The sequence below is a fragment of the Uloborus diversus genome, chromosome 9, assembly GCF_026930045.1.
Source record: "Uloborus diversus isolate 005 chromosome 9, Udiv.v.3.1, whole genome shotgun sequence".
NCBI lineage: Eukaryota > Metazoa > Arthropoda > Arachnida > Araneae > Uloboridae > Uloborus > Uloborus diversus.
Window position 1 is genome coordinate 64,703,650 of NC_072739.1, and position 27,640 is coordinate 64,731,289.

Genomic DNA, 27,640 nt, shown 5'->3' on the forward strand with positions numbered 1-27,640 from the left:
TGGGTCCTAAAGAATATTCCGGACCTAAATAAAATGACATTGTCTTTTTGCGCGGTGGATGGTAATTTGCCTAATTTGCCGAAAAATGTGGTTGATGAACTAAGCACGGATCAAAAATATCTTTATGAGATTTGTCAAGCTGTATCAACTGGTTTCTGTAGTCCTGAGCTGGCAAATCGCCAACCTGGAAAAATGGCGCACTCGAGATGGCTTACTTCTGCTAATCGTATACTCAGACTTTATGTAGGTACTCTTAATCCAACAGAAAATTTGCGATTACTTGTTAACTACGTGGTTAAAGTGTACGCTCCAGTTTGGTTCTTAATCAAGCAAAAGTCATCTTTTAAGGAAGCAGCCAAACACCTTTTTCAAATGATTGTGTACTCTCGATTTTTACCCGAAAACTTGAAATCTGTTGTGTATTCTGTTATCGAAAGAAATGCTTTTTCTGCGCACCCAGAAAACCTGCTGGTCAGTATGTTGTTTGATGATAGGGAGCACATTCGGGAGTTAGTATTACGAAGAATAAAAAAAGCTAGAGAGGCTGAAAGTAGCACTAAACGCAGAATATTTAAAACACCAAAAATTAACTTCTCTGCTAAAGATTATACGGAAATAATTGTCTGGCAAGAGTGTCAGGTTACAGCACCACCGGTTCTTCGACATATTTCTAACGAGAACCTTCAAATTATGGCAAAAGATAATAGCTTGGAAATCGTTGACTTTCCTTGCCACTCACAATCTGTGGAAAGATGTGTTAAACTAATAACACAGGCTTCACAAAGTATTACTAACGCTACTTCTAGAGATGGCTTCGTTAGAACCAAGTTGCAATCTCGCGCAGAAATGCCAAATTTTGGACACAAAAATAAGTTTAAATTCTAAACTTTTGTCATTATTTATAAACTGTAGTTTGTTTATTTTTTTTCTTGTGCTTTGTTTCATTAGTTTCTTAAATAAAATGCTTTCTAAACTTTATTTTTGTATTTTTTAAATCATATCGTTTAGGTCTGTCAAAAATGTAAAATATGCAAAACTTCAAAGAGCGGTAGAGCCCTCAAGATGACACGCAATTCCATTTTTTTTACCTTTTTCGTGATCTGTGAAAAATTTCGCAAATTTTGACACCTCTTGTGATAGTGTAGCTCAAAATTTTTTTTTTTCTCATATATGGACGGGACACCCTAATGTTCATAGTTCTGGGGAAATAGTTGTTAACAGATGTATTTAGAGATACTTTAAAGATGCTTGAAAACAAGTGATTTTGTTTGCAATTGGCTTTGCTACGTGAACTTGCTACTCTGTTTGTGAAGTTATAATCGTGTTGGTAATTTTTATGATTTAATAACTTTCTGCTGTTATGGATCGATGGTTGAAAACTGGTAGTTTGGTTGAGCGACAAATGGACAAGCAGTCAATCGATCAACCCTCAACATCAGCAGTAACTTTCGAATCAACACAGGATATTGAAATAGATAGCTGTAATGAACTGCCGCCTCCCCCGACTAAACAGAAAAGTGAACTAGGGGAGAAAAAAGGAAAAAAGCGAAAATATGACAGTGACTATTTACAAATGGGCTTTTATTTTACTGGAGAAGAGTCTGAACCTAGACCGCTTTGTCTTCTCTGCAACGAAGTTCTAGCGAACAGCAGTTTGAAACCGTCACTTCTGAGAAGACACCTCGAAACAAAGCATCCGACACACAAGGACAAACCTATCGAATATTTTAAAAGAAAATTGGAATATAATAAAAAGTGTAGCGTCTCTACGTTCCTGTTAGAATCCAACGAAGATAGTAAAATGGCCCTTGAAGCTTCATATCGAGTCAGTTATAGAATTGCAAGATCTGGACAGCCACATACAATTGCAGAAAATTTAATTGGACCGTGTGCTAAAGATATTGCTAAGTGTATGCTGGGAGAAAAGTCAGCAAAAAAAATTGACCTGGTTCCGCTATCAAACAACACAGTATCACGCAGAATTACTGATTTGGCAAGTAATGTGGAGAAAGAACTTGTGAATAGAATAAAAGAGAATAATTTTGCGATCCAGCTTGATGAGTCGACTGATGTAGCAAACGCTGCAGTATTACTTGTCTATGTTAGGTATATTTTTAACGATACAATTAAAGAAGATGTACTATTTGCAAAACCTTTGAAAACCAACACAACTGGAGAAGCAATTTTCGAACTGGTCAACAGTTACTTTGAAGAAAATGGAATAGATTGGTCTTTGTGTGTTGGTGTGTGCACGGATGGTGCAAAATCAATGACAGGAAAATTTGTTGGCTTTGTGGTGCGAGTAAAGAAGATTAACGAGAAAATTGAATGGACTCATTGCTGCATTCATAGACAAGCATTAGCATGTAAGCGTATTCCCGCAGAATTATCCGCTACTTTGAATGATGCGGTAAAAATTGTAAATTTCATAAAATCACTTGCCACAAACTGCCGTCTATTTCACGCGCTTTGTGAGGAATTGGGAAGCCTTCATGTTACTTTACTTCTTCACACAGAAGTTAGATGGCTTTCCCGTGGCAAAATTTTGACACGCTTATTTGAATTGAAGTCAGAAGTCCAAGCATTTTTTGTTGATCATCCATTTCACTTGTCCACTTGCATATTCGATCCTCTTTGGATGCAAAGGCTTGCATATTTAGCTGACATCTTTTCAAAATTAAATGAATTAAATCTATCCTTGCAAGGTGCAGTTGTTAATATTTTCGTTGTATATGATAAAATTGAAGCTATGGTAAAAAAATTGAATTTCTGGATCCAATGCCTGGAAATGGGTGAGTTTTCTTGTTTCACTTCTCTTAGTAGTTTTTATCAGAAAACTCAATGAAACTTGATGAAAGCGTTAAAAGAAATGTATGTGAACATCTGCAACATCTTGAACTAACTTTTGACGAGTATTTTCCTAATAGGCGTAACGTCCCTCTCTCAAACAAATGGATACGCAATCCTTTTGAAGGAAATCCATGCTTAGAGAACACCATGACATTACCTGAAAAGGAAATGCTCATCGAGTTATCCTGTGATAATTCATTGAAAACTACCTTTAAAGAGCTCTCGTTAATTGACTTCTGGCTCAGTGTAAGAAATGACTATACCGTTTTGTCCAAAAAAGCAATTCGAATTTTATTACCATTTTGTACAACATATCTGTGCGAGAAAGGATTTTCCTCCTATACTTATCTCAAAGATAAATACCGAAGCAGATTGAATGCAGAGCCTGATTTAAGACTCAAACTGTCAGACATTGAACCAAACTTTCAGTTTCTTTGTTCCGTCAAACAGCCACAAATATCGCATTAAGAATTTTTTCCCAATTTAAAGTATGCTTAAAAAAAATAGTTGGTTTATAAAACTTCTTGTTTATAATTTTTCTTGTGTAGTTTTAACTTTTTATTAATGTTTGCACTTAATGATATTTTACAATTATATTTTTGTTTATTGCAATCAAATGCTGCAAAAAATGGAAAGCAAACATGCTGTTTTTTTATTGTTTCTTACATGTTACTAATTTCAACATCAGGGGGTTCGCGAACTTTTTTGCCTGTTCCAAGGGGTTCGCAAAGAGAAAAAGGTTGGGAACCTCTGCGTTAGGTAGTTGTTTGTAGGAGGCCCCGACTTCAAAAGGTTATTAAAAATTAAGAGACCGTATCTAATTAGTTAGGTATTTAAAGTAATTCATCATATAGTAATTAAAAAAGGTGTTTATTTTTTAATTGGGTTTAATTGAGTTTAGCCGATTTTTGTACTGGAATTGTAAAATAAATTTCATTTCTAGGTTTGGGTAGGAAATAGTATAAGTGTAATCAGTTATTTTTTGCTTTTTAGTTCGTAGGAGTTTCTTGAAGGCGGTTTTTTTTTTATTTAAAAGTAATGTTTTTGGCAATCGAAATGGAATCCTACATAAGAATAGGAGGAAGGGGGGGGGGGTCAAAATTTGCCAAAATCATCCTTACGTAATTAATGAAAGGTCCCTTACCAGAAGATATGTGTGCAGCCTTCTCTTGTTTGAGATGTCGTATTTCAATATACACTGCTCGACATTGAAAGACGCCCGTGAAGTAAGATATAAGGGAAGGAACTTGCAGAATGGGCAATACTCGTATCGTATTTCTGATTGGAGAATTATCGAAGAAATTTTGTTTTTGTGTCGGAGGATACGTGTAATACGAGAGAATGCCAGGCCGACGTCAACGAAGGCACTTCCAGCAGATCGACGATTTTACGAGAGGTATGGTGATGGGAATGAGAAGGGGAGGTTGGTCCGTACGTCAAATCGCAGCTGATACCCACATAGATGCGAGCACGGTGCATCGGCTGTGCCGAAGATGGTTAGAACAACGAAATGGGGCAAGATTGAGGGGTGCAGTGGCAGCCAGAGTGACGTCAGAACGCGTGGATCGACGCATCCACCGACAAGCTGTAGCAGACCCACAAGTCACTTGTTGCTCGATTCTGCAGCAGGTGCAAGATACCCTGAATGTTCCGTGTCAACTAGAACCATTTCCTTTTGTTTGGTCGCACGTGGTCTGCAATCACGACGTCCGCTAAGAAGACTGCCACTGACCCCACAACCAGCAACGTTTAGTATAGTGCCGGACTAGAGTGACGTCGATGACAGAATGGCGAAATGTCGTGTTCTCAGATGAATCCCGCTTCTGTTTATCCAGTGATGTTCGCCGCATACGTGTGTGGCGTCGACGTGGAGACAGATCTAATCCGGCAGTAACTGTGGAACGTCCCACCGAACGACAACGTGGCATAATGGTTTGGGGCGCAATTGCGTACAATTCCATATCACCTCTAGTTCGTATTCAGGGCACTATGACGGCCCAACGATACTTGGATAATATGCTGCGGTCGGTGGCAATCCCTTACCTTCAAGGGCTACCTAATGCAATTTTTAGGCAGGATAACGCCCGACCACACAGTGCTCGCATCTGCCAACATGCTCTCCTAGGCAGACAGATGCTTCCCTGGCCACCATACTCTCCAGACCTGTCACTAATCGAATATGTGTGGGATGTGATTGGACGCCGTTTGCAGACTCTGTCCCTGCCTCGTTCAGAAGACGAACTGTGGCAAATGGTTGAAAGGGAATGGAGAGCCATCCCTCTGGACACCATCTGCACCCTTATTGACTCTACGTCTAGACGTGTTTCTTCGTGCATCGCTGTCCGCGGTGGTCCTACACCCTACTGAGCCAACGCCGTTCTCGCTCTGTATTCTGCCTATCATTTTGAAGTTAAGATAATTTATTATTCCTTGCTGTCTCTGTCTCTTTTCCAAATTTCATCACTTTCTGAGCGCTCCTTCGTGGTGTTGCATTTTCAATGTCAAGCAGTGTAAAAGTAAACTCGCCGCCTGAGACGGATTGGTTTACACTTCGGTTTACTTCAGGCAGCGGTGGCCAGAGGGCGCGGTTAACCTCTGAAATTAGACGAAGTTCGGTCTCGTTTTGGGGACCCACACTTTTTGTTTTTGGGGAATTTTTCTAATTAATACTGAAATAGGAGAGAGGGGTTTAAAAAATCTTACGTTCCCCTACATGGTGGGAGGGGGAAGGGTCAAAAATGGCTAATAACATCCTTACGTAATTAATGAGTGACCCCTAATCATACAGATGCCAATGAAAGAGCGAAATCCGATTCTTCATTTTGAATATTAAAGCTACGAATACGTTGTTTATCGAACACAAGTATTCATTGACACAAAAGTAAGCTCAACCACGAAGAAATGGCGGATGAACTGGAAGAGGAAATGGACCGTTTCATTTTGTGATAAGTAGAATCATTAAACTCGCGCTAGCAGTAAAACCCCAACGGCTTACGCGTTCATTGCTCGCGAGATCTTGCTGATCCTACTTATTACAGAATGGAGGGGTTCATTTCCGCTTCCAGCTCATCTGCCATCTCTCCGTGGTGAAGTCTTACGTTTACCTGCAGCTGGTGGATCTTTCAGCATGTCTTCGCAGCACAAGACAGCAGCTTTGCAACAGCTTATCCACAAATTCTTCAGCTTGGAAGTTCGAAATGTCTTGAAGATAGGACTAGAGGAATTTGTGTAAGAGGCTTCGTATATTTCGTTCGTTTTTGGATCCACTAACCACTTGCCTTTCATTTGAAGCTTGGTTCTGAAATGAAATAGAATAAAAAACTTTCGGTTAGTTACTGTGTCAGTATAAAAGAAATAAATTAAAGTACATACATTAACAGCTGGTTATTAATCCATGTTTAATTTTTAAAAGCAACAAACAGTTTGAAAAGACAAGTTCCTCCAAGAAGACAGGTACGTATTTTAGATTAGGGTGCAAATAGAAACATCTGCAGTATTTTGGGAGCTAAAGTTTAACATTAAATTAGCACATCAATTCTATGTCAAAAAAACGGATAATACTGTTGATTACAAATATTTCATTTAAAATTTTTATTTTACTGATTTGTAGTATATAACTTTGGTATCTTCAAATACCACAGAAAGCAATTTTGTGTGGTAATTATTGTATGGTTTATTAATCTTATTTAAGTTTAAATTTGTCATTAGAATAGATTTTCCTATGTGATTAATAATGATCATGATTACTATTTATTCCAATGCCCCTCACCTTTTCCCCAATCCAACTAAATTTGTTAGTAGAAAAAAAAAAACTCTAATAATTTAAATACTTTTAAAATAGTGTCCATTTCAAACGGAGTGTTTTTTTTTTTTTTCCCAAAATGGCCGATTTTGTGCAGAATTTTAGTAGACTGTAACTGGATATTTTTTTCCCTTTCAAAATCCTCTTGTGACATTATTTAGTGTGTCCAGTAGCTGCAACTACTTTAACTTTCCTATTTAAAAAATCTATGGCGGTCATTTGACATGCTCTGCCTGATTTGAAAAAGAATGGATCACCAGTAAATGTATCTGAAAATTTTGCTCTAAGTTAAAATAGTATCATTCAATAAAAGAAAATAGCTATTGAAAATCTCGATGACTTGCCAAATTCACATTTTTGCACGACATTTTATTGGATTTGTGTAGAACAACTTCCGACTCACGCGAGGTATATAGATACACAAACTGGAGCATTTTTGGTTTTAATTTTAGAAAAGAATTACACATTATAACTAAGCACACAGAACAAAATACAAATTTCGGTATAGTTTTAAAGTAGCAGTTTTAATTAAATTTGAACCAAATTTCGCCTAAAAAATCAAGGAAATAAAATGCACGAATTGAAATTAAAAAAAAAAAAAAAATTACAGATTGGATGAATTTAATGTAGTGATATTTAATACACAATAATTTCATTTTAATTACATTCATTTTAGTCGTAGGGTTTCAGATTTTTTATCAAGAACAGAACAGCATATCTATCTTTTTGGCAATTTCACTTTATCTCTTAATCTTTTTTTCGTGGAAAGAAAGATTTATGAACTGTTGTATGTAAAATAAATTTATTGTCACTATTAAGAATATTTTTCTCAACAAATGCGCTGACTTAGGTTCCTGGATTTCTTAGCTTCAAGCTGATTGTTCACGAAACGTAACTGAAGGTAAGTACTTGAAGTATTTGATTGGAATGATATTCGTGTGTCTTTTTCCCCCTCTCCCCCCCCCCAATGGTTAGCGTTTTTGTTAATAGCATCAGGTAATAATTGTATGAAACTTTTATGTTCGTGAATAGATAAAAAGTCATTCAGATATAAAAAATCTTTTGAGTAATTATTGTTTCCGGATTTTAGAAAAGAAATTCACCTTCGACAGTCTAACATTGAAAGCATATATTTGAAAATTATTTTACTTGCGTTAAATGTTGGATTTTATGGCTTTCATTTGATGGCAGTGTGCTGTATACAAGTCATAACGATGTTTCAAAATGGTAGACTTGGGGGAAATTTTTGCGATTTAAATGTTTGTTGCTATACTTATTACTAATTAATTTAAAAAATAGAAATTAATAAGAAATCCAAAGAAGAAAAGGAGAATTTTTTTTTAAAATCTCTCCTGAAAATTTATGTAACTCAGAGACAATTATAAGTTGGGGTATCGCTTTGATTCCCCAAGCAACCAAAAGTTCTGCTCCTTAAAGGCGGGGGAGGGGGAGCGCTCTGACTAAATGAAAATGCAATTACTCCCAACATAAAAACATTTTTTTTTAACATTTAGGGTAACGGCACCAGTAACAGACATGCTTAAGACAGCGCTCTCAGATTAACTCAATTTTCTGAGCTTTTTAACGTATTTAGACTTTTTAAATTTTTTTCTCTCATGCAACTACATCTCATCTAACGTTAGGTTGCTTCTGGATTCGCTGAATTAGTTAATTCAATTTTTATTTACTCAAGTTCGAGAAAAGGTCCGACTACCAGTAACAGACGCCGAAAAATATGATGATACCCAGTAACAGATAGGACGAAGGAAGGATGGGTATTGTGAACAAAATTCCCTTTTTTTTATTCAAAATGTGCAAAAGTTCTTTATTTTTAGAACTAGAGCCTTATTAAATTCTAATGAACTCGTGGTAAATGTTCATAACCTTCCACTACTGCCTTGTAAACACCAACTGGGTCATGAAATTCACTCTGATAAACACTATATGGTTGCACCGTATCGATGGACCACAGCAAAATCAGTTTTACCCGTCTAAAATTCTTATTATTTAAATCCAAACTTATAAATGTCAGTTACTGGACTCTTGTCCATTACCCCCCTGGTGCCATTACCCTATTTATTGCATGATACGAGGGGATAATGCACGAACTAACACCAGTGAGCTCGAATTGTGGATAAATTAATTCCACAATTGTATCAACAATTACTACAATCAAACTCGTTTATAACGATTAGCGAGGAAATCAAACAAATTTGGTCGGCACAATGTTATGTCTATTCTACAGGAACATAACTCGCTTTAACGAGCAAATCCCGCTTAAAGCGAGCAAAAGTTTTGCATTTCATAAAATTCTGCATATTTCTATCTCAGAAAAAAATTATTCTATTTTTGGAAAAATTTCAAAATCATTTTGAATTTAGCTGAAAATTTTAAATAAGATATAAATTCTGAGGGCAACGGCCCTCGACGTACGCAATGGCTCCCAAAGAGCAGAAAAACTTCAAACTATTTTGAAGACACGGACACAAATGACGATGTTTTTCGGTATACAAAAAAGAGAGAGACAGTTCAAAGGGGGCAAATAACCAGCTTCTTTGATACTGTACAGAAATATAAAAATAACCAGTGGCGTCGCTTCCTGGGGAAGGGGCGTTCCGCCCCGGATGTCACCCGTATAGGGGGTGATACCCGAAGTGGAATTGCAAGTTTTTGAAAATAAGAAGCTTAAATGTATTTTCAAGACTACAATATTGAACATTTTTCGGGGAGGGAGGGGGTGGGGCAACCGCCCGGAACCCTCCTTGCTTCGACCTCACATCACGGAGTGAATATTATACTCAGAATTAGGTTCATATTTTTAAGAGTTCCGGTGCAGCTTCAAACTTTCTTTAAATGATGACACAGTTCTTGAGAAAAGCACAGGAGATTTATTTACAGCTATGTACAGGAAATGTAGTTACAACTGCTAAATCAATCATCAGCAATTAAGCACATATCAAATAACACCGTAAACTCAACGGTTACACGTATTTACATCCAAATACGCAAAAACACAACGCAAAATGCCCCACAATAAACAGAGCTAATACACACTCTCAGCGCAACCGCGCTCAGTCGAGACTGACTTTTTATCAGGCAGCACGAGTATTTATAGACATCGAAAGAAAAGTTTCCTCAAATTTCGAAATGCTTCTCGATTTTATTTATTTTTTATTCAATCACGAATCTTATCAATGAAAAATAGGGGACCGTATACTTCAGTCGAATGTTAGGGGGTTGTATGTACATTACACGAAACTGTTTACAGATTACGTTACTACTATAATTTTAGATGAAAGATAATGGAATAAACGCCCAATTTGGTCAGATGAAAACAAATTAATTATAAAAATAATTACTATTTACAGAATTTGTAACAATATTGTCAGTACTTTGACTAAAAATTGCATGAGTTCATGTTTACATATAATATTATTATTATTATTATTATTTTTTTTTTGCATTTGTGCGTGTGTGTGTGGGGGGGGGGGGATGACGCCACTCATTACCGCGCCGGGTGTCACCTATGCTACGTACGCCACTGAAATAACTATGTTTTTTTTTCACGAACCCGTTTTTTACGAGCACTCGTTTATAACGAGCAAATTTCGTGGTCCCTTCGCGCTTTATAAGCGAGTTTGACTGTAATATAACTTCCCTTCTCTAAGATTCCTCGCCAATCCCATAAGCGCGATGAAAAAAGTGCATACCAGGCAAAGTCAAATTTCAAGTCATAAAGGTAAAGTTTCAAGAACTTGGGTAATTTAGAGCGAAAAGTAATGGAATAAACGCCAAATTTAGTTATATTGCATGCAACAAATTATGCACGAAAGAGCATAAAAATAATAACTATTAACAAAATGCGTAATATTACTTTTAAGGCACTTCCTTTGAAACAAGTTTGCAGCTTTTAAAAATAAAATTTAAAACACTTTTAATGGTTCTTCATGTAAGTTAATTGCAGTTAGTTAACTGTTAATAACTTGCTTGCTTTTTGATTAAGCAAAATAATTCCTGATGACTATTTGATGCCACGTTAGATCCAGGGACGGACTAGCCCATAGGCCAGCGCTTTTTTTTTTTTTTTTTTGAGTCCTCGAACCTGTGCGACGATTTTTTTTTTTGTGCTCGAGCCCGCGCTCCCTTTGGGGGCCAAGGTTGGCGCCCTCTTGGGGGACCCAGTTCGCCCCTGGATTTGACACTGACCGAAGGCCCGCACTCAATGGAGAGAGTATTGAACCAGTTTAAAGTTGATCTCTTATGATCTGGGCCGACGAGAGGCCATGTCCACCTAGCTGAAAACTATATGCCCAGCTTCGAAACGGGGCAGTATAAATTTCATAAGTTTTAAAGGAGAGGGGGGCCGGCGATTAAACTGACAATGGGCCCGCCGTGGCTCTCGGCGAACCTGCTTATAATGCATAAATGATTGTTAATGATTGATAATGTTAATGATTGTAGAAACTAGTTCTTATTACAGTATACATCAGTAATAATGAGTAGACGCAGGGCCTGGCCCTGGAGTCACCCCTGCAATTCCTCAACGTATACGAGAAGAAAATCTTGTGTTCATTCTCTGGACTGTGGCCTGGGTTTGCATGTGAGCTCAGCTTTTGCACTTATTTTTAATGAGAGGCGGAATATATTGGTGGAACTCAAGACTTCAAGTATTAAAATACGCCCTGAAGACTATTAGGGTTCCTTCCCGTCTTTCGTTAAAAATAAGCACTGGTTGTGACATCCCCCTGCCCACTTCTTTCTAGTTTTTTTTTCTTGATTATTACATATATGTGTGTAAGAGCCATGCACCAAGCATTTCAACTTGGATGTATACAACCTTTTAACCAAGAGTCTTTTTCACTATAAGTATTTTTGTATATTAACTGTTTAGTTAATATTTTTATTTTATACGAGGATATATATGTAACAGCATTCTCTCTCATTAAATTCCTAGTATCTCGGTTCCAATATAGCACCTCGAGCCTACTAACTTTTTCAAGCCTTTCCCCCCTTATATATATATATATATATATATATATATATATATATATATGGTTTTTTTTCTAGGTATATGCGTATATGTATGTATATGTATGTGTGTGTGTATGTATGTATATGTATGTATATGTATATATGTATGTGTGTATAGTATGTGCGTATGTACGATATGTATATGTATTTCAAGAGTTTTCCCTTCAGGTTCCTTCCCTCCTCCTCAACCACCATGGTACCCTTCACCGGTTAAGCTAGAAATGGCAGGTACGAAGGTATCATTGGTTTAAAATAAAAATAAAATAAATAAATAAAGACATCATGAATTTTTGAAAATGAAACCATGCTTGCGTATTCTTTCCGCTGGCCAGATTCACACAGACTACCTTTCGTTTCGGCGCCAGCGTTATTAGAAAATGTTTACATAGTTCAAGAAAGAACGCATGCGCTTAGAAGAATCGGAATGAGTGCGGTTAGGACCGGTAGAAAGGTTTTGGTTTGAAAATGTACTGCCCTTCTCCTATATTGCTGCTGACGCTCTATAATTCGCATTTGTAGGTCTGCTGGATTTTCTCGGTGAAGTCAAACAGTCCGAGTATGATTTGCTTTTCATTAAGTTATGTGATATCGATACCGTAAACGATGACAGATGAGATTTTCGCTCGTACTAGTATGATAGAGTGCGGTGTAATAAATTTGTCATGGACAATTGAAAATTTCTGGGATGTATTAAGTTCGCAAGGGACCTCCATCAGTGGCCCGGACGTTATTATGCCGACGCAGCCAAAGACAACTTGGAAGACGTTTATACTTAAGGAGTATAATGATATCAGTTTCAGATATAAATTCCGAGCAGAACCTTTAAAACTTCCTGAGCTTGAAAAAAAGTTTCAAATTAAGTATGTAATATCATTTCAAGAGACACTAGAACGTCATCATTGTGAAAAGAAGTTGAAGGGTGTCACACACTCGTATCCTTCTTATTATGCTATTGAAAGAGAATTTGCATCTCAATTCAGAAGTAAACGCGGCAACATCATTCTGCCATCTATTTTAGGACATACAGATGATTTAGTTTTGAAATGTTGTTTCAGAGTTTTTGAATGCTCGACTAGCTGCTACGTAATACCAGAAAATAGTGTAAACAGCTTGTTGGAAAGCTTCAGCGCACTGCATTTGTCTAAAACATTGGCTGATTTCGATATAGTCGTTGAAGGTAAGAAAATTCCTGTTCACAGGTGTATCCTAGCATCCCGATCGCCAGTTTTTGCCGCCATGTTTCAAACCGAAACCTTGGAAACGCTCGATAATCAACTGGTTGTTCAAGATTTTGATATCAAGACTATGGAAACATTTATTTTGTATCTTTACACCGGCCAACTCGGTGAATGTGACGCGGAAAGGTGTTTTCAGTTGTATTCTGTTTCGGATAAGTACGCGCTCGAGTCTTTGAAAAATACTTGTGCTCGCAAGTTGATCGAATGTATTAGTGTGCGTAATGCTTGTGATGTCTTTGCGTTAGGATTTTTCCATGATGACGAAGCCCTTAAGATCACTGTGAAAACTTTTATAAGTAAAAATTACTCATCAGTAGTAAAAAGCGAAAATTGGAATAAAATAACTTCACAAGATTGTCAAATTTCTGCCGAGTTGCTTAAACAAGCTGGAATGACCTAAAGTGTTGATGGTTTTTGGTTAATTTTCTTCAAAGTTTAATTTTGTGGGGATGTATGATCTTTTACTGAAATAGTTTTATTGAGAAGTAAGAAAAAAAACAATGTCAAAAAGTACAAATTGCAGATTACTCAGACACGTGTTTCGGCGTTACAAGGAACGCCCTTTTCAATGCAAAAGAAATGAGCTCAAGATGAAAAAACTCATCCATAAGCTCATTTCTCTTGCATTGACAAAGGCGTACCTTCTAATGTCGAAACACGTATCTCGGTAATCTGCAATCTATGCTTTTTTGGCGTTTTTTTTTCTTACTTTACTTTTCAGCACAAAGATATTTATTTATCGTAGTTTTATTCTGATTTTGAGCTTTTGGAATTTATGTCGATGATAATTAAGGAAATTCAATTTCTATCAAAGCCAAACACTGCACTTCATTCATGCAAAGTAAACTTTGCTAAGTAAACTCCCATTAATTCATGTAAAGTAGAGTAACTTTCTATGCGAAGAAAACTTTTTTCATTCTACATATTTTATTCTTTACAAGTATGCTTTAATTACTCTTTTTTTTTAAATGAACACATTTTTCTAAAAGAAAGTTGATAGCCTTAATTAAAACAAAATAAATTGACATGTAGATGATAGCAAAGGAAAAAAAAAGCGCCTGTGAGCAAAAAATAAATAATTAAATAAAATGTGCTAAAATAATTTTGACACAGTATTGTTGGATATCCAACGTAGGCGTTGTAAGCGTAGTTTCAACGAAATACTAAGTTAATTTGAAATGATAATTCATCCACGTAATGGGTCTATGAAAATTATTTCAACTTATGTTTTGATATGTATTTTCGTTTCATATTTAATTTCATACTAAGGTATCTGAACTTCTACGTTAATGATTCAACTTTGAAAATGTGAATGTTGAAATGTAAAAATGCTGTCTATAATTTCATTTGTTTATTTGTTTATTCAATCGTAAATACAATTTTTATTCTTATGATATTTGTTAAATGCTATATTATTGTAATCATTCACATGCCGTTTTGTGGACTATCATTAATTATCCTAAATCCGATATAATTAAGATTTACTTTAAAACAAAGTATGCAAATTTGCTTTTGAAATTCATTGATATTTATTTGGTTTGAGGATGAAATCTTTAAAATTTCTCAAAGGTTATTCTCATATTAGTAACGTTTTCTTGCTATTCATAAATTTATTCTAAATGATTTCGATACATTCATTTTTATTTTCAACGCTCAGAGTAAAAATAAAGCCAGTATGAAAAACTGCGATTTTTTCTAATTTAAATATTTTTCGATTCGGTAATAAAAGTGATATTGTATTTAAACAAAAAGAAAGAAAATGGTTTGGATTAATTTGTTACATGAAAATGCGTTTTTCTTCATAACTTGATAATGACGATGGTGGCCGATCTGAAATATTGAATTGATTTAAAATATGTAATGCTTGTTTGTATTCATACATTGTATGAAACAACTATGATGTTTAACTTAAAATTTTATTTGTTTCAATTTTCAATGTGACTTTTATTTTCGTTAAAAAAAATTTCCGATTTCATGTTGAGCTTTTTTTTCGTTATTAAAATCTGTGCAAATCTCTCTCTCTCTCTCTGTATGTGTCTGCAACCCTATCTCTCCAGACTATCGACACTTCCCAGGTCATTGCAGGTACCGTTGGATAGGGTCTGGTGGGGTAAAGTGGTCATAAAATCGTAGCAGGGGTGATTGTGTTCCGGTATTTTACCGGATTTCCGGTATTTACATCTTAATTTCCGGTATCTTCATCTTGGAAAGTACCGGAACCATCCTATATTTTCAGAAAAACCCACTTTTGTAAAATTTAGGTCGATGTTTAATGAAACGCCGAAAGTCCAAATTGAAGACGTTTCGTTTGGTATAAAGCGTAAGCTACCGTCACGTTTTTCAATCTCTATGGTAATTATTGAAGAACAGCTGGGGTAAGAGATGGAATAAAGGATAGCTAAGAAGAGAAAGGAGTGTTACTTGATATTTTTCCCCTTAATATTTTCTTTTCAAAATGTCTAATACGTTTCTCTGTTGCATATCTTAATATGCAGATGATGTAACTAGGGTTGCCCATTCCCCCCGACTGCGATGGCACCCCTCAATTTTACCGAGCCCCCTTTTCCCTCAAGAATTGCCACCCACTAATAAAAAGACTGAAATTCTTCTAAATTAATTTCTCCAAAAGTTTCTGTGGTATAATCTGCTTCATGACCCCCCCCCCCCTCTCCTCCACTCCCGACACAAACACATGAAAATCCTTGCTATAACTATATTATTAGATTAAATTGCTAAAATATTTATTCACCAAGATGGCCTATGACTTTTCTCTGTTGTAGATGCTTATGTAATAGGCTTTACAGTCCCCCCCCCCCCATTAAATGTTCAATTTAACGACTTATATATATTGAAAATATCGATATTTGGAGAGCGATATATCGTGGCATTAAAATTCGGATATCGCCTAGCCCTATTGCGCAGTGATCATAATACTGTTACAAATTCTGTAAATAGAAATTATTGTAGTAACGTAACCTGTAAATAGTTTCACGTAATGAATATACAACCCCTTTTTCATATGGCTAAAGTATACGACCCCTCTATTTCCTTTTTGTTCGATAACGGTCTACGCATTTCGCGAAGAGGTAAGAATGTTGTGGAAAATTCTTTTCGGTGTATAAAAGCCGTTAGCGATGGATAAACAGTTAGTTTCGATTGAGATTTTCGAACTGAGTGCATTTTTTGCTCTGTTTATAGCGAGGCATTTCGCTGTGTTGTTTTCGCATTTGGAAGTAAATGCGTGTGTAAACGTTGAGTTTACGGTGTTGTGTGATAATTGCTTAATTGCTGATGAATAATTTAGCAGTTGTTGAAGATCTTTCCTGTACATAGTGTAAATAAATTTCCTGTGTTTTTATCAAGAACTGTGTCTTCATTTCAAGAAAGTGGAAGTCGCACCGAATCCGTTACAATTGGCGCCCAACGTGGGGCTACTTCAGGACTTTCTTGCAGTAAGTGTGACTTTGGACATTTTTTCATAAAGACTTTTTAAATTTGGACTTTATTTTTATGGTGATTACTCGCGCAATGGATGAACAATTAAAACAACTGCTTGATGCAATCAACTCTGTGAAAAATGATATGGCAGCTAATCAAGAACAATTAAAAAATGATATGGCAGCTAATCAAGAGCAATTAAAAAATGAATTGGCGACTAACCAGGAACAGTTAAATAGTGATTTAACTGCTAAAATTACTACAAGTCAAAATGAAATAAAAAGTGACCTAACGTCGATGAAAACCATGATGGAGAATCAACTAACCGCCATGGGAGATAAAGTTGATGCTCTGGAAGAAAAATTTGATACTGTGGAAGAGCGTATCGCCAGTGTGGAAAATAAGTTGGAAGAAGAAGACAAGAAATTTGCCTCATTTAAGGAAGAAATAATTAAAGACATGGAAAGGAGATTGGCGACCGCGGAAAGCAGCTCTGTACAGTTTGGCGCTCCCACATCGGTTGCTCGACCGTCCATTAAACTTGCCACATTTGATGGGAAAACTTCGTGGCAGGTTTACAAAACTCAATTCATGATAGTGGCGGAAGCGAACGGATGGGACTCTGCTACCAAGGCCTGTCATCTTGCAGCATCCCTGAGAGGTGACGCAGCGGACATTCTCCAGACCCTTCCGGACAGCCAGCGCCTGGATTTCGCCGCCCTCACATCTGCGTTGGAGCTTCGCTTCGGTGAGAAGTGCCAGAAAGATTTCAGCCGACTCCAGTTGAAATCCCGTTTCCAGAAAACCGGGGAAACCCTGCAAGAGCTAGCGGCGGACGTCGAGAGATTGTCTCATCTTGCTTTTTGCGACTGTCCTGCGGATGTTCGGGACAACCTGGCACTCAACTACTTCATCGACGGAGTTCGGAATCCTGAGATCCAGAAGGCCCTCCGGATGGCGAATGTAAACGACTTGAAATCCGCTTTGATGTATGCGATGAGATACGAGGCCGCCCAAGAAGCAACCCGTGTGGATCGCCATCTAATCCGGACTCAGGAAGCTGATGAGTCTGATTCCAGGTCGTCCCACCTCGCTGAACTTGAGAGACAACTCGGTGACTTGACAAGACATCTGAGCAGCATAACAGCCCAAAAGAAACAAGAGCAGAAGTGCTGGAAATGCGGTAGTAAAGGACACCTGCGAATTAGTTGTCCGGCTCGCCAAGCTACGCGAGGGAAGGAAATCACCACCACTAAAGCTCTGCAGATTTCCTCTTCTAGTAGTGGCAGTGATGGACTTTTCATTTACGCACATGTAAATGGGAACCCCTGCAGACTGATTGTTGACACTGGAGCCAATGTGACAATCATTAGGACAGATGTGGCTCGTGAATTTGGATTGAAACTGTTGTGGACATCGCCACGCGTAAGTCTCCAGACTGTGACAGGTGACAAAATTGAGATTGAGGGTAAAGTGGACTTGGAAATAGTGTTTGGGAATGCCACCTACCATCATACGGCATTCGTCGCTAATATCACGGACCCCTTCATTCTCGGATTGGACTTTTTGAAGAAATATGACTTCACTCTCGACTTCAAGACTAATGAGCTGCACTCGATGAGAGAAGACATAGCCGTTTTCCCTGCAGAAAGTGATGTAAAATCCGCTCATCAAATAATAGCCCAAACAGATTTATCGATTCCCTCAAGGTCAGAATCATTAATACCTGGCTCCCTTGAAGAAAGCAATAGTTTTCGATTTGGACTCATTGAATACCCTAACCTAAGCAATAGCCTAAAAGGAGTACTGGTAGCATCTACGCTTGTGGACCTTTCTAAGGATGTAATTCCTGTGAGAGTCGCCAACGTGAGTGAAAGGCCAAGGAATATCCGGAAAGGCGAAGTGTTAGCAACTTGTACTCCCGTAAACTGCATCATTAGAAGAATCAATTCCCCCGAGACTGTGTCTTCTGAGTCCTTGACATCGAAGTTAATTGGGAGTGCACCCTTATCGAAGGATCAAAGAACTGCTGCGGAACAATTGGTGGACGACTTCAAGCATCTGTTTTCATCTACATCGGAGGATGTTGGCCGTACGAATTTAACGCAGCATAGGATTTACACTGGAGAACACCCCCCTATTAAACAGCATCCAAGACGACTACCATTCGCTAAGAAGGAAGAGGTTGAAACCCTTCTGAAAGAGATGAAGGAGAATGATGTAATCGAACCCTCATCCAGTCCTTGGGCCTCTCCCATCGTCTTGGTCCGAAAGAAAGATGGCTCCACCAGATTTTGTGTCGATTACCGACGACTGAATGAAATCACCAAGAAAGACAGTTACCCTCTTCCACGGATAGACGACACCTTAGACACTCTTTCCGGACACAAGTGGTTTTCGACCCTGGACTTGAAGAGCGGCTACTGGCAGGTTGAGATACACCCTGATGACCGAGAGAAGACAGCGTTTACAACTGGACAAGGCTTATGGCAGTTTAAAGTGATGCCCTTCGGCCTCTGCAATGCACCAGCTACGTTCGAGCGTCTTATGGAGACAGTGTTAAGAGGACTTTCTTACGAATCCTGTCTGGTCTACTTAGACGATATCATCATCGTGGGACGCAGCTTCGAAGAACATCTGGCAAATCTTAGGAAGGTGCTGCAAAAGCTTAAGGAAGCCAATCTGAAGTTAAGCCCGTCCAAATGTAATTTGTTCCGCCGGGAAGTGAACTACCTTGGTCACATCATCTCTTCTGAGGGTGTGCAAACCGATCCAGAGAAGGTATCTGCGGTCCGGAGTTGGAGTCGTCCCGAAAACATCCATCAGTTGCGAAGTTTCCTGGGGCTCTGCACGTACTACAGGAAGTTTGTGAAGGGTTTTTCCAACATTGCACGACCTTTGCATAAGCTGACGGAGAGCAAGCAAAAGTTTGAATGGTCCAAAGAATGCGAAGATGCATTTCTACGACTGAAGGAGGCTTTAACATCAACGCCTATCCTCGCCTATCCTCAGCCTGAAAAATCCTTCATCCTGGACACTGATGCGAGCAACGAGGGAATTGGAGCTGTTTTATCCCAAGAAATTGACGGAAATGAACATGTCATCGCTTACTGGAGCAAATGCTTATCAAAGTCGGAGCGAAATTACTGCGTCACCAGAAAGGAGTTACTGGCCATAGTGAAAGCTGTAGAGCACTTCCATCATTACCTCTACGGCCGAAAATTTCTGCTTCGGACAGATCATGCCTCGTTAACTTGGCTTTTGAACTTCAAGAATCCAGAAGGCCAGATAGCCAGATGGATACAGCGGCTCCAGGAATATGACATGGAGATCAAGCATCGAAAAGGGTTATCTCACGGTAATGCTGACGCTTTATCAAGGAGACCCTGTCCTGAGAACTGCCACTATTGTTCCCGAATCGAGAAACAGTATGGAACGACTAGCCCTACCGCCTATCAGGTGACAGTGACTCCAACATCATCAGAACCTGATCCATGGAGTGATGACCAAGTTCGAAAAGATCAACTTGAAGACCCCGACATAAAACCAATTTTGGAGTTCATGGAAAGTAACAGTCGACGCCCTAGCTGGCAGGACGTTTCTATCTTCAGTCCTGCAACAAAAAGATACTGGGCTTTATGGAACTCACTCCATTTACGGAACGGCGTGCTACACCGGAAATGGGAATCCGACGACGGCAAAACATCTAGGTGGCAGTTACTACTTCCCCGATCAAGGATTTCAGATGTTCTGAAAGAAATACATAGTAGTGCGACTGGAGGACATTTTGGTGTCTTGAAAACCCTCAATAAAGTTCGGGAACGCTTCTTCTGGAGCAAGGCGAAGGATGACGTGGAGAAGTGGTGCCATTCTTGTGACGCCTGTGCTGCCCGTAAAGGACCGAAGAAAAGAAGCAGAGGGAAGCTACATCTGTACAACGTTGGAGCTCCTTTCGAACGAATTGGGATCGACATCCTGGGTCCTCTACCAAGAACTGCTGATGGGAACAAATACATTCTTGTTTCCATCGACTACTTCACCAAATGGCCGGAAGCATATCCCATTCCTGATCAAGAGGCTACCACCGTCGCAGAGACTCTAGTCCAACACTGGATCTCGAGATATGGAACACCTTTGCAGATTCATTCCGATCAAGGGAGGAATTTCATCTCTGCTGTGTTTAAGGGCCTATGTCAAATTCTCGGAATTGAGAAAACTAGGACAACACCACTACACCCACAATCGGACGGCATGGTGGAGAGATTTAACCGCACCATCCTGAATAATCTCTCACTTATGGTATCCAAAAATCAACAGGATTGGGACAAGAAGCTACCTTTGTTCCTGCTGGCCTACCGCAGTGCTGTCCACGAGACTACCGGATATGCCCCATCTCAGATGCTCTTCGGACGAGAGCTTCGGCTACCTTGTGATCTCGTCTTCGGTCGTCCTCCGGATGCGCCTGCATCGCCTGAGGAGTACATCCAGGATCTCCAGGCCCGGTTGGAAGACGTTCATAACTTCGCACGAGAGCGAATCAACATCGCGGCGGAGAAGATGAAGACCCGATACGACACAAGGTCTACTGGACATGAATTCAACGAAGGCGACAAGGTTTGGTTATGGAATCCCATCCGACGGAAAGGTCTTTCACCCAAATTGCAGTCGCATTGGGATGGACCCTACAAAGTCGTTAACCGACTAAATGACGTCGTAGTGAGGATCCAAAAATCACCTAATGCAAAACCTAGGGTTGTACATTATGATCGGTTAGCCCCATACTATGGCCATAGTTCATGAGTATTACGTAAACAACCATGGTTGATAACATAAAAGTGGTAGATAATTTTTGCTTTTAATGTTTAGTAATATTTCTTGTTATTATTGTGTTTTCTGTATCTGTTAGTTATTAATTAATGTGTATATTTGTAAACTTGTGATAGAAGTTTGGCACCCTTTCTGGGGATTGTACTGCCCGGGACGTGCAGTCCTTGGGAAGGGGGCAATGTTACAAATTCTGTAAATAGAAATTATTGTAGTAACGTAACCTGTAAATAGTTTCACGTAATGAATATACAACCCCTTTTTCATATGGCTAAAGTATACGACCCCTCTATTTCCTTTTTGTTCGATAACGGTCTACGCATTTCGCGAAGAGGTAAGAATGTTGTGGAAAATTCTTTTCGGTGTATAAAAGCCGTTAGCGATGGATAAACAGTTAGTTTCGATTGAGATTTTCGAACTGAGTGCATTTTTTGCTCTGTTTATAGCGAGGCATTTCGCTGTGTTGTTTTCGCATTTGGAAGTAAATGCGTGTGTAAACGTTGAGTTTACGGTGTTGTGTGATAATTGCTTAATTGCTGATGAATAATTTAGCAGTTGTTGAAGATCTTTCCTGTACATAGTGTAAATAAATTTCCTGTGTTTTTATCAAGAACTGTGTCTTCATTTCAAGAAAGTGGAAGTCGCACCGAATCCGTTACAATACATTCTGCCCCTTTTGCCCCAAACTTATTTAATTCTGAAATATTCATGCACTTTTAGAAAATGAATGTAATAAATGGTTAAGGATTCAGATATAATGGAGGAAGATAAAACATTCTTTGAAAAATTTTTAGAAATGAGAAAAATTAAAAGAATTTAATTATCTCCATGCACATGGACAATTAATTAAAACTTCGAGTTTTAGCCCCAACAAATAATTATGTATATAAATAATGTGTGCATACACGTAATGTGTATATGTATGCCCTAAAAAACACTTTTTCTTCTTGGAAAAAAGTTCAGGTATTTTTGCATGGAGTCACAATCACCCCTGTCGTAGGTTTTCAACTTAGGTGGATAATAAATGCAACAAATTCTTTAAACACTTCAACTTTTTTTGTTGCTATTTTACATTGCATTATTAAAGAACACGGTACATTAAATTTTAGGAAGAAAAATATTGAGTTTAGTAGTTTTATAGAATTTTCTTTTCCCTATGTTTTTATGACCACTTTACCCCATGGGGTGGGGGAAAGTGGTCATAAAAACATAGGGAAAAGAAAGTTCTGCCATTCCATCGTAGCTCGTAGCTCTAAATTTAAACGTGCCGGAGATAGGAGTCGTAAACTATACCATTAAAATTCACATATGTCATAATGGTAGCATCAAATTTGGCGACATTTATCCGGTTCAGTCGCCAGATTTGCCGAGAAATTACCAGCACCCTCGCCAAATTTAACGAACTATCATTAAATGACAGACGGCAAGGGGCGGAGCCATCTTAGTACACCGTCGAAAGCAAGGTTTATAACCAGCCACATTCAGTGAGTTGGTGTACACCTGGGGGGGGGGGGGGGTTGGCGAGGGAATCGATCAGGTGGCGGAGTCCCCTGGTCTATACTATTAAACCCTGTGCGTGTCTGTCTGTGTCTAACACTCTCCTCCGGCCTGTGAATGTGTATCAAGTCTGTACTGATAGGTGTACCAATGTACCAAGTCTATACTAATCTGTACCAATTTGCTGGGGAGTTTCAAATGTCGCTGTAGACCCGCGCACTTAGCATGTAAGCAAATCTAAGTGAGGAAATTAGTCAGAAATTTCAGATGCCTTAACTACATTGAAGTTATTTAAAATTTTTCAATTAATTATTTGCTGTATTTTCAAATTAATATACTGACTAATAATATATTTTTAGATTAAAAATCATACTTAAACTTTATAAGTGAGGCATCATTTCAAAGATTAATTTCCCCGCTTTCGACGAAAAATAATTATACAGTTCACATTTTGGTTGTTTTGTCAAAAAAAAACATTTATTCTGTTTTTTTTTTATTGCGCATTACTTCAATGCATATCTCAAAGCGCCGCCGCCGACCCATTGGGTCAATTGGGTACCGCATCGAGCTGATAATGCTTAGGTCGTTTACCAGAATTCTCATGCGCCGAAAAATATCGCTTTCATGACTTATTTTTTTTTTGCGTAGAATTCTTTATCCAAACTTCATTGAATATACATAATCGTTACTTATTAGAGGCAAGATTCGAAACCAGTTTGTTGTGTCAATGCATTGAAACCAGAAAAATAAAACTTTATTTTAACATGGTAAATCACAGTATTATATATTATTTCTCAGAAGTGTTTTTTTTTTTCGTGGGTACGCCATAACTTGTTTAATTCTTCATCAAGACCAGGAAGATTCTCTTACCGCTTTCAGCGAAAAATAAACAAACGAATCATATTTGAGGTATTAAGAAGCAAAGGGATGAAAGTGAACATTTTCAAGTTTTGAGTACAGTAGACCCTCGTTTTACGCGGTTTCGATTATACGCGGTTTAAGATTTGACACCTTTATTTTATTTTACGCGGATGAGTTTCGGTTTTACGCGGAGGCGGCGATTCAAATAGATAACATTTTATTCTTTTTCAAAATCCTAACTTCTAAAGATTTCAGATTATACACGTAATAAACTGCATTTTGACTTGCTAATAACAGAACTTGGGGCCCCTGGAGACATTTTATGCGATTGGTTCCAAAGTGCTTTCCAGAAGTAAAGTTATTAAACTCACACAGTTCAGAACTCGCTGGAAGAAGAGCTTTTAGGAGTGACAAAGGAGGCCTAAACCAACGAGAATACCGACTTCGGTGACACACAACCAAAAACGTTCACATTGAAAATTTTGAGCCCTTCCTAGACAATCTTTCTGATTTGTTAGTGAAGGAAGACTCTGTCATGGAAGTGACGCAAGTGATCACGGATGCGTTATAATATAGTAAAATTAGGCCAAAAAATGGCCAAACTCAAACATCCAAAAAAAAAAAAAAAAAGTTGAAACCTGTTGCAAATTACATCTTACCCTTCCAGCAAGAAGGGGTAAAAAGTCCCAGCACTTTGCGCGTCGGGTTTTGGGGGAAAGGGGGGGGGGGGGTGAAATAATCCTCTTATTAAATAAAAATAATTTCTAATTACTTAAAAAATACTCAAAAGTCGCAGAAACCACACTCTATAATAGTAAAATAATAAACTCTCAACAAAAAAAATGCTAATCAACAGGGGTGCACCGGCGGGGGGGGGGGGTCCATGGCGCAGATTGTGTCATTGGAATTTTTAAGGCGGTTTTTTCAAGGGGTATTCCTTCCTTTTTTTAGGGCTTTTATTCTGATTGGGTATTCCGTCACACTTGAGGGGTGCACCATCGTTTTGGTGCGGGGGGGGGGGGGGGCTGAATTTGCATTCTAAAATCAACGATTGCAGTGAAGTTCATGAAACTATTTCACTGATTTTAAACTTTTCCGAAGTACAAAATGCTACACAATGATATAGTAATGTCAGAAGGACAACTCTAAAAGATCTAAGCGAGCAGTAGACAACTGACTGTCAGTAACCAGTCAGTTGTGACTAGAGTTATTGAACTGTTTAGAGCGCTGGGTTTATATCTAAAACAAAATCTCTGTGCAGCATAAAAAAAAGTCCAAATTGACTGAAGTTTACCTCCTTCTTCTTAATTACTTCAACTTCTTTACTTCTTTTATTTCAACTTTTCTATAATCTTTTGCCATTACCGTAAGGGGATAAACCGAAATTGCCAACAGTGCGACGGGCAATTCTGAACCCTCCATGTCGGTGGGGGTTCTCGTTTGCAAACACCTAGCCGCCTCTCTTTTACGCAGCCGGTTATGTGAATTATGCTAAATATGCTAACATATACTTGCAACACTATCTGAAACTTTCGAGTACATTATGCAATAAAAAAAATTGATAAAGGTGTGTCACATCAGCTACCGAACGATCCAACGCAGTGACAAATTTAGGTGGGCCAGAACCTGTAGTGATTCAACAATAGAGGAAGTCTTGATGAGAGCAATGCAACAGTAGAATGCTAAATACTGCTCTTTCCTTTCTACGGGTATTGACTTAAGTTGGTAGTGGTGTTGCTCGCCGGATACTGGTCGGTCGATGATAATAAGGTGAAATGTGATAAGACCTTTAACGTTGAGGTAGTAACATAAAAGGATATGGAAGGCAAAAAAATTTAGTGGCATTTCTTTGTAAAGGAGGTATGCAATTATGTCTCTAGCTTCTGTTACGACAGTAGTTACTATCTGTAGAGATGTGTAAGCCTAAACCATCTTTTACATCGAATGGTATGAGTAGTAAAAAAGATGGAACAACACATTGCTAAAAAACTTCTAGTTCGAGTTGTGCACTGATCCTCCATCAGTATTCGATGAATCTGGTTTCAGAAGGAAACAAAACCTGTATGGTTAAAATGTTATCATCCCCCCCCCCCTGAAGCAAAAGAACCATCCACGCCACCATCACAAAACAAGCAACTGGTGTCATATATATGTTATAGATGGAAGATACCTTTGCGATCACACAACACACACACACACGTTTTTTTTTTTTTTGGTAATGATCTGCAAGGTTCAAGGAAATATGCCAGCAATGCAGTGTATATGTCACTTGTAAGTATGGGAAAGCTAGTGTCATTTTTGATGGGTACAAAGAAGGAGAAAGCTCCACAGAAATATCTGCGTCCTATTACAACAGCCAAGCCTTTTCCGCTCTAGAAGACTTTTTTCGCCTTATATCTTGTGCTTGCTCTGAGGGGGTTCATTGGAAAAAATGAATGTTTGATAAGTCTGAAAGTGGACTGAAGTGCTCAATTATATGCGCAAACTGTGTTAGACATAGCTGCAACAGTAACGATTTTGCCGAGGATCTAGATTCCAAAAAAGATCTTGATAACGAGGACTTTTTGTTACAAGCTAAGGAGAAATAATTTGAAAACTCCAGTTCTGATGGAAATTTTATCTCAATCTGATGACGTATTTGAGGCATGCATGTTATAAACGCAAACTAAAAATTTTGCTTTTAAGTACTGCAAAAAAGCAATGTAGTAAAAGGGGAAAAAACAGTTCAGCATAATTTTTCTGACCATTAAATCAAATGTGCCATCAGACGGGGAGGGGGGGGGGGTAATCTTTAAGTATATTACCTCGTTTTGAGAGGTGAGCTACTATTCTTGTGGGCCGGACAGCCCTGATATAATTCGTTTTAAATTTACATGAAATAATACTTCTACTTGAAATGAAAAGGAGGGGATGATTGGCGTATTATTTTATTTCGAGGAGGGGGTGCTGTAGTTTTGGGAGAAGGGGCACCATCGTACTTGGAGGATGGATACACTTGATTACTAACTTTAATTTTTTTATAAAAATAATATTTCCACTTGAAATGTATGGGGTGGGGGGGGGGGGGGGTACTGCTTCATTTTACGGGAATAGGGGCATTGGTGGGTTGTGTCATCCCTCTTGGGGGTAAACACCTTTATTTTCATGCTTTTAAATTTAGTATGACATAATATTCCCTCTTGAAATTTACTCTAAAAATTCCGAAACAATGCTCAAAACAGCAATTTTTAGATGCCCCCCCATTCCGAAACCCGACGCACAATGGGGTGGGACTTTTTACCTATTCTTATTGGGAGGGTAATAAACAATTTGCAACAGGTTTAAACTTTTTTTTTTTTTTTGGATGTTTGGGTCCAACCCCTATTTTTACTGTACTATTAATGCTCTGCAAAGAATTACAGAGAAAAATTCTTAATAACTGCCAAAAGACTATCATAGCCAGCTTCTCTTTATAAACAGAACACGAAATTAGTTTATGTTTTCTTCATGCATATTATGCAATAAAAATCCATATAAGTACACATTAAACTTATTATACAATTAGTCATTACTAGAATGAACTATTTTTTTAATCTACGGAACCCAACCTCTATTTTAACACTACTATTAGATCTCAATTTACGCGGTTTCGATTTTCGCGGCATTTCCATGGAACGTAACCCCCCGCGTTAAACGAGGGGCCTACTGTAATACGCGTTTAAAGTTCTGGTCCTAGGTCGGCTATCATTGAAAAGATTTTTTTTAAACTTGCTATATGGAAGCACCTACAAGGGCTACTAGTACCATCTCTTGCCCCAAATCAAAGGAGACGTTCACCTTCCATTTGTGCTGGTTATCTCCATATTTTCAATTATGCCACTTTTATCCCTTTACTTCTCTACATCATTTTTGCTATTAAAAAACTGCTTTTACACTTATTTTTACGCTTTAAAAAAATACTAGGAACATTGTACGACTACGTCGCACGGGTCAGCTAGTCGTACACTATTCCTGATAAATTCATAAAAGTGTATAAGTAATGTTCGAATATCAAAAGGAGTTTTTTTTTTCTAAGAAAACTGCACACTTTCAGGGACACTATACACTGCTTTGGAATTTG

General features: G+C 38.2%; 1 protein-coding gene across 1 annotated transcript in view; it reads right to left on the reverse strand.

Annotated features, from left to right (window-relative positions):
* Positions 1 to 27,640, reverse strand: part of LOC129229771 (calcitonin gene-related peptide type 1 receptor-like) — a 96,669-nt gene that overhangs the window by 38,024 nt on the left and 31,005 nt on the right. The window contains exon 2 of the mRNA XM_054864144.1: positions 5,955 to 6,148. Coding sequence (XP_054720119.1) covers positions 5,955 to 6,148 — 194 coding nt within the window. The remainder of the gene's footprint in view (positions 1 to 5,954; positions 6,149 to 27,640) is intronic.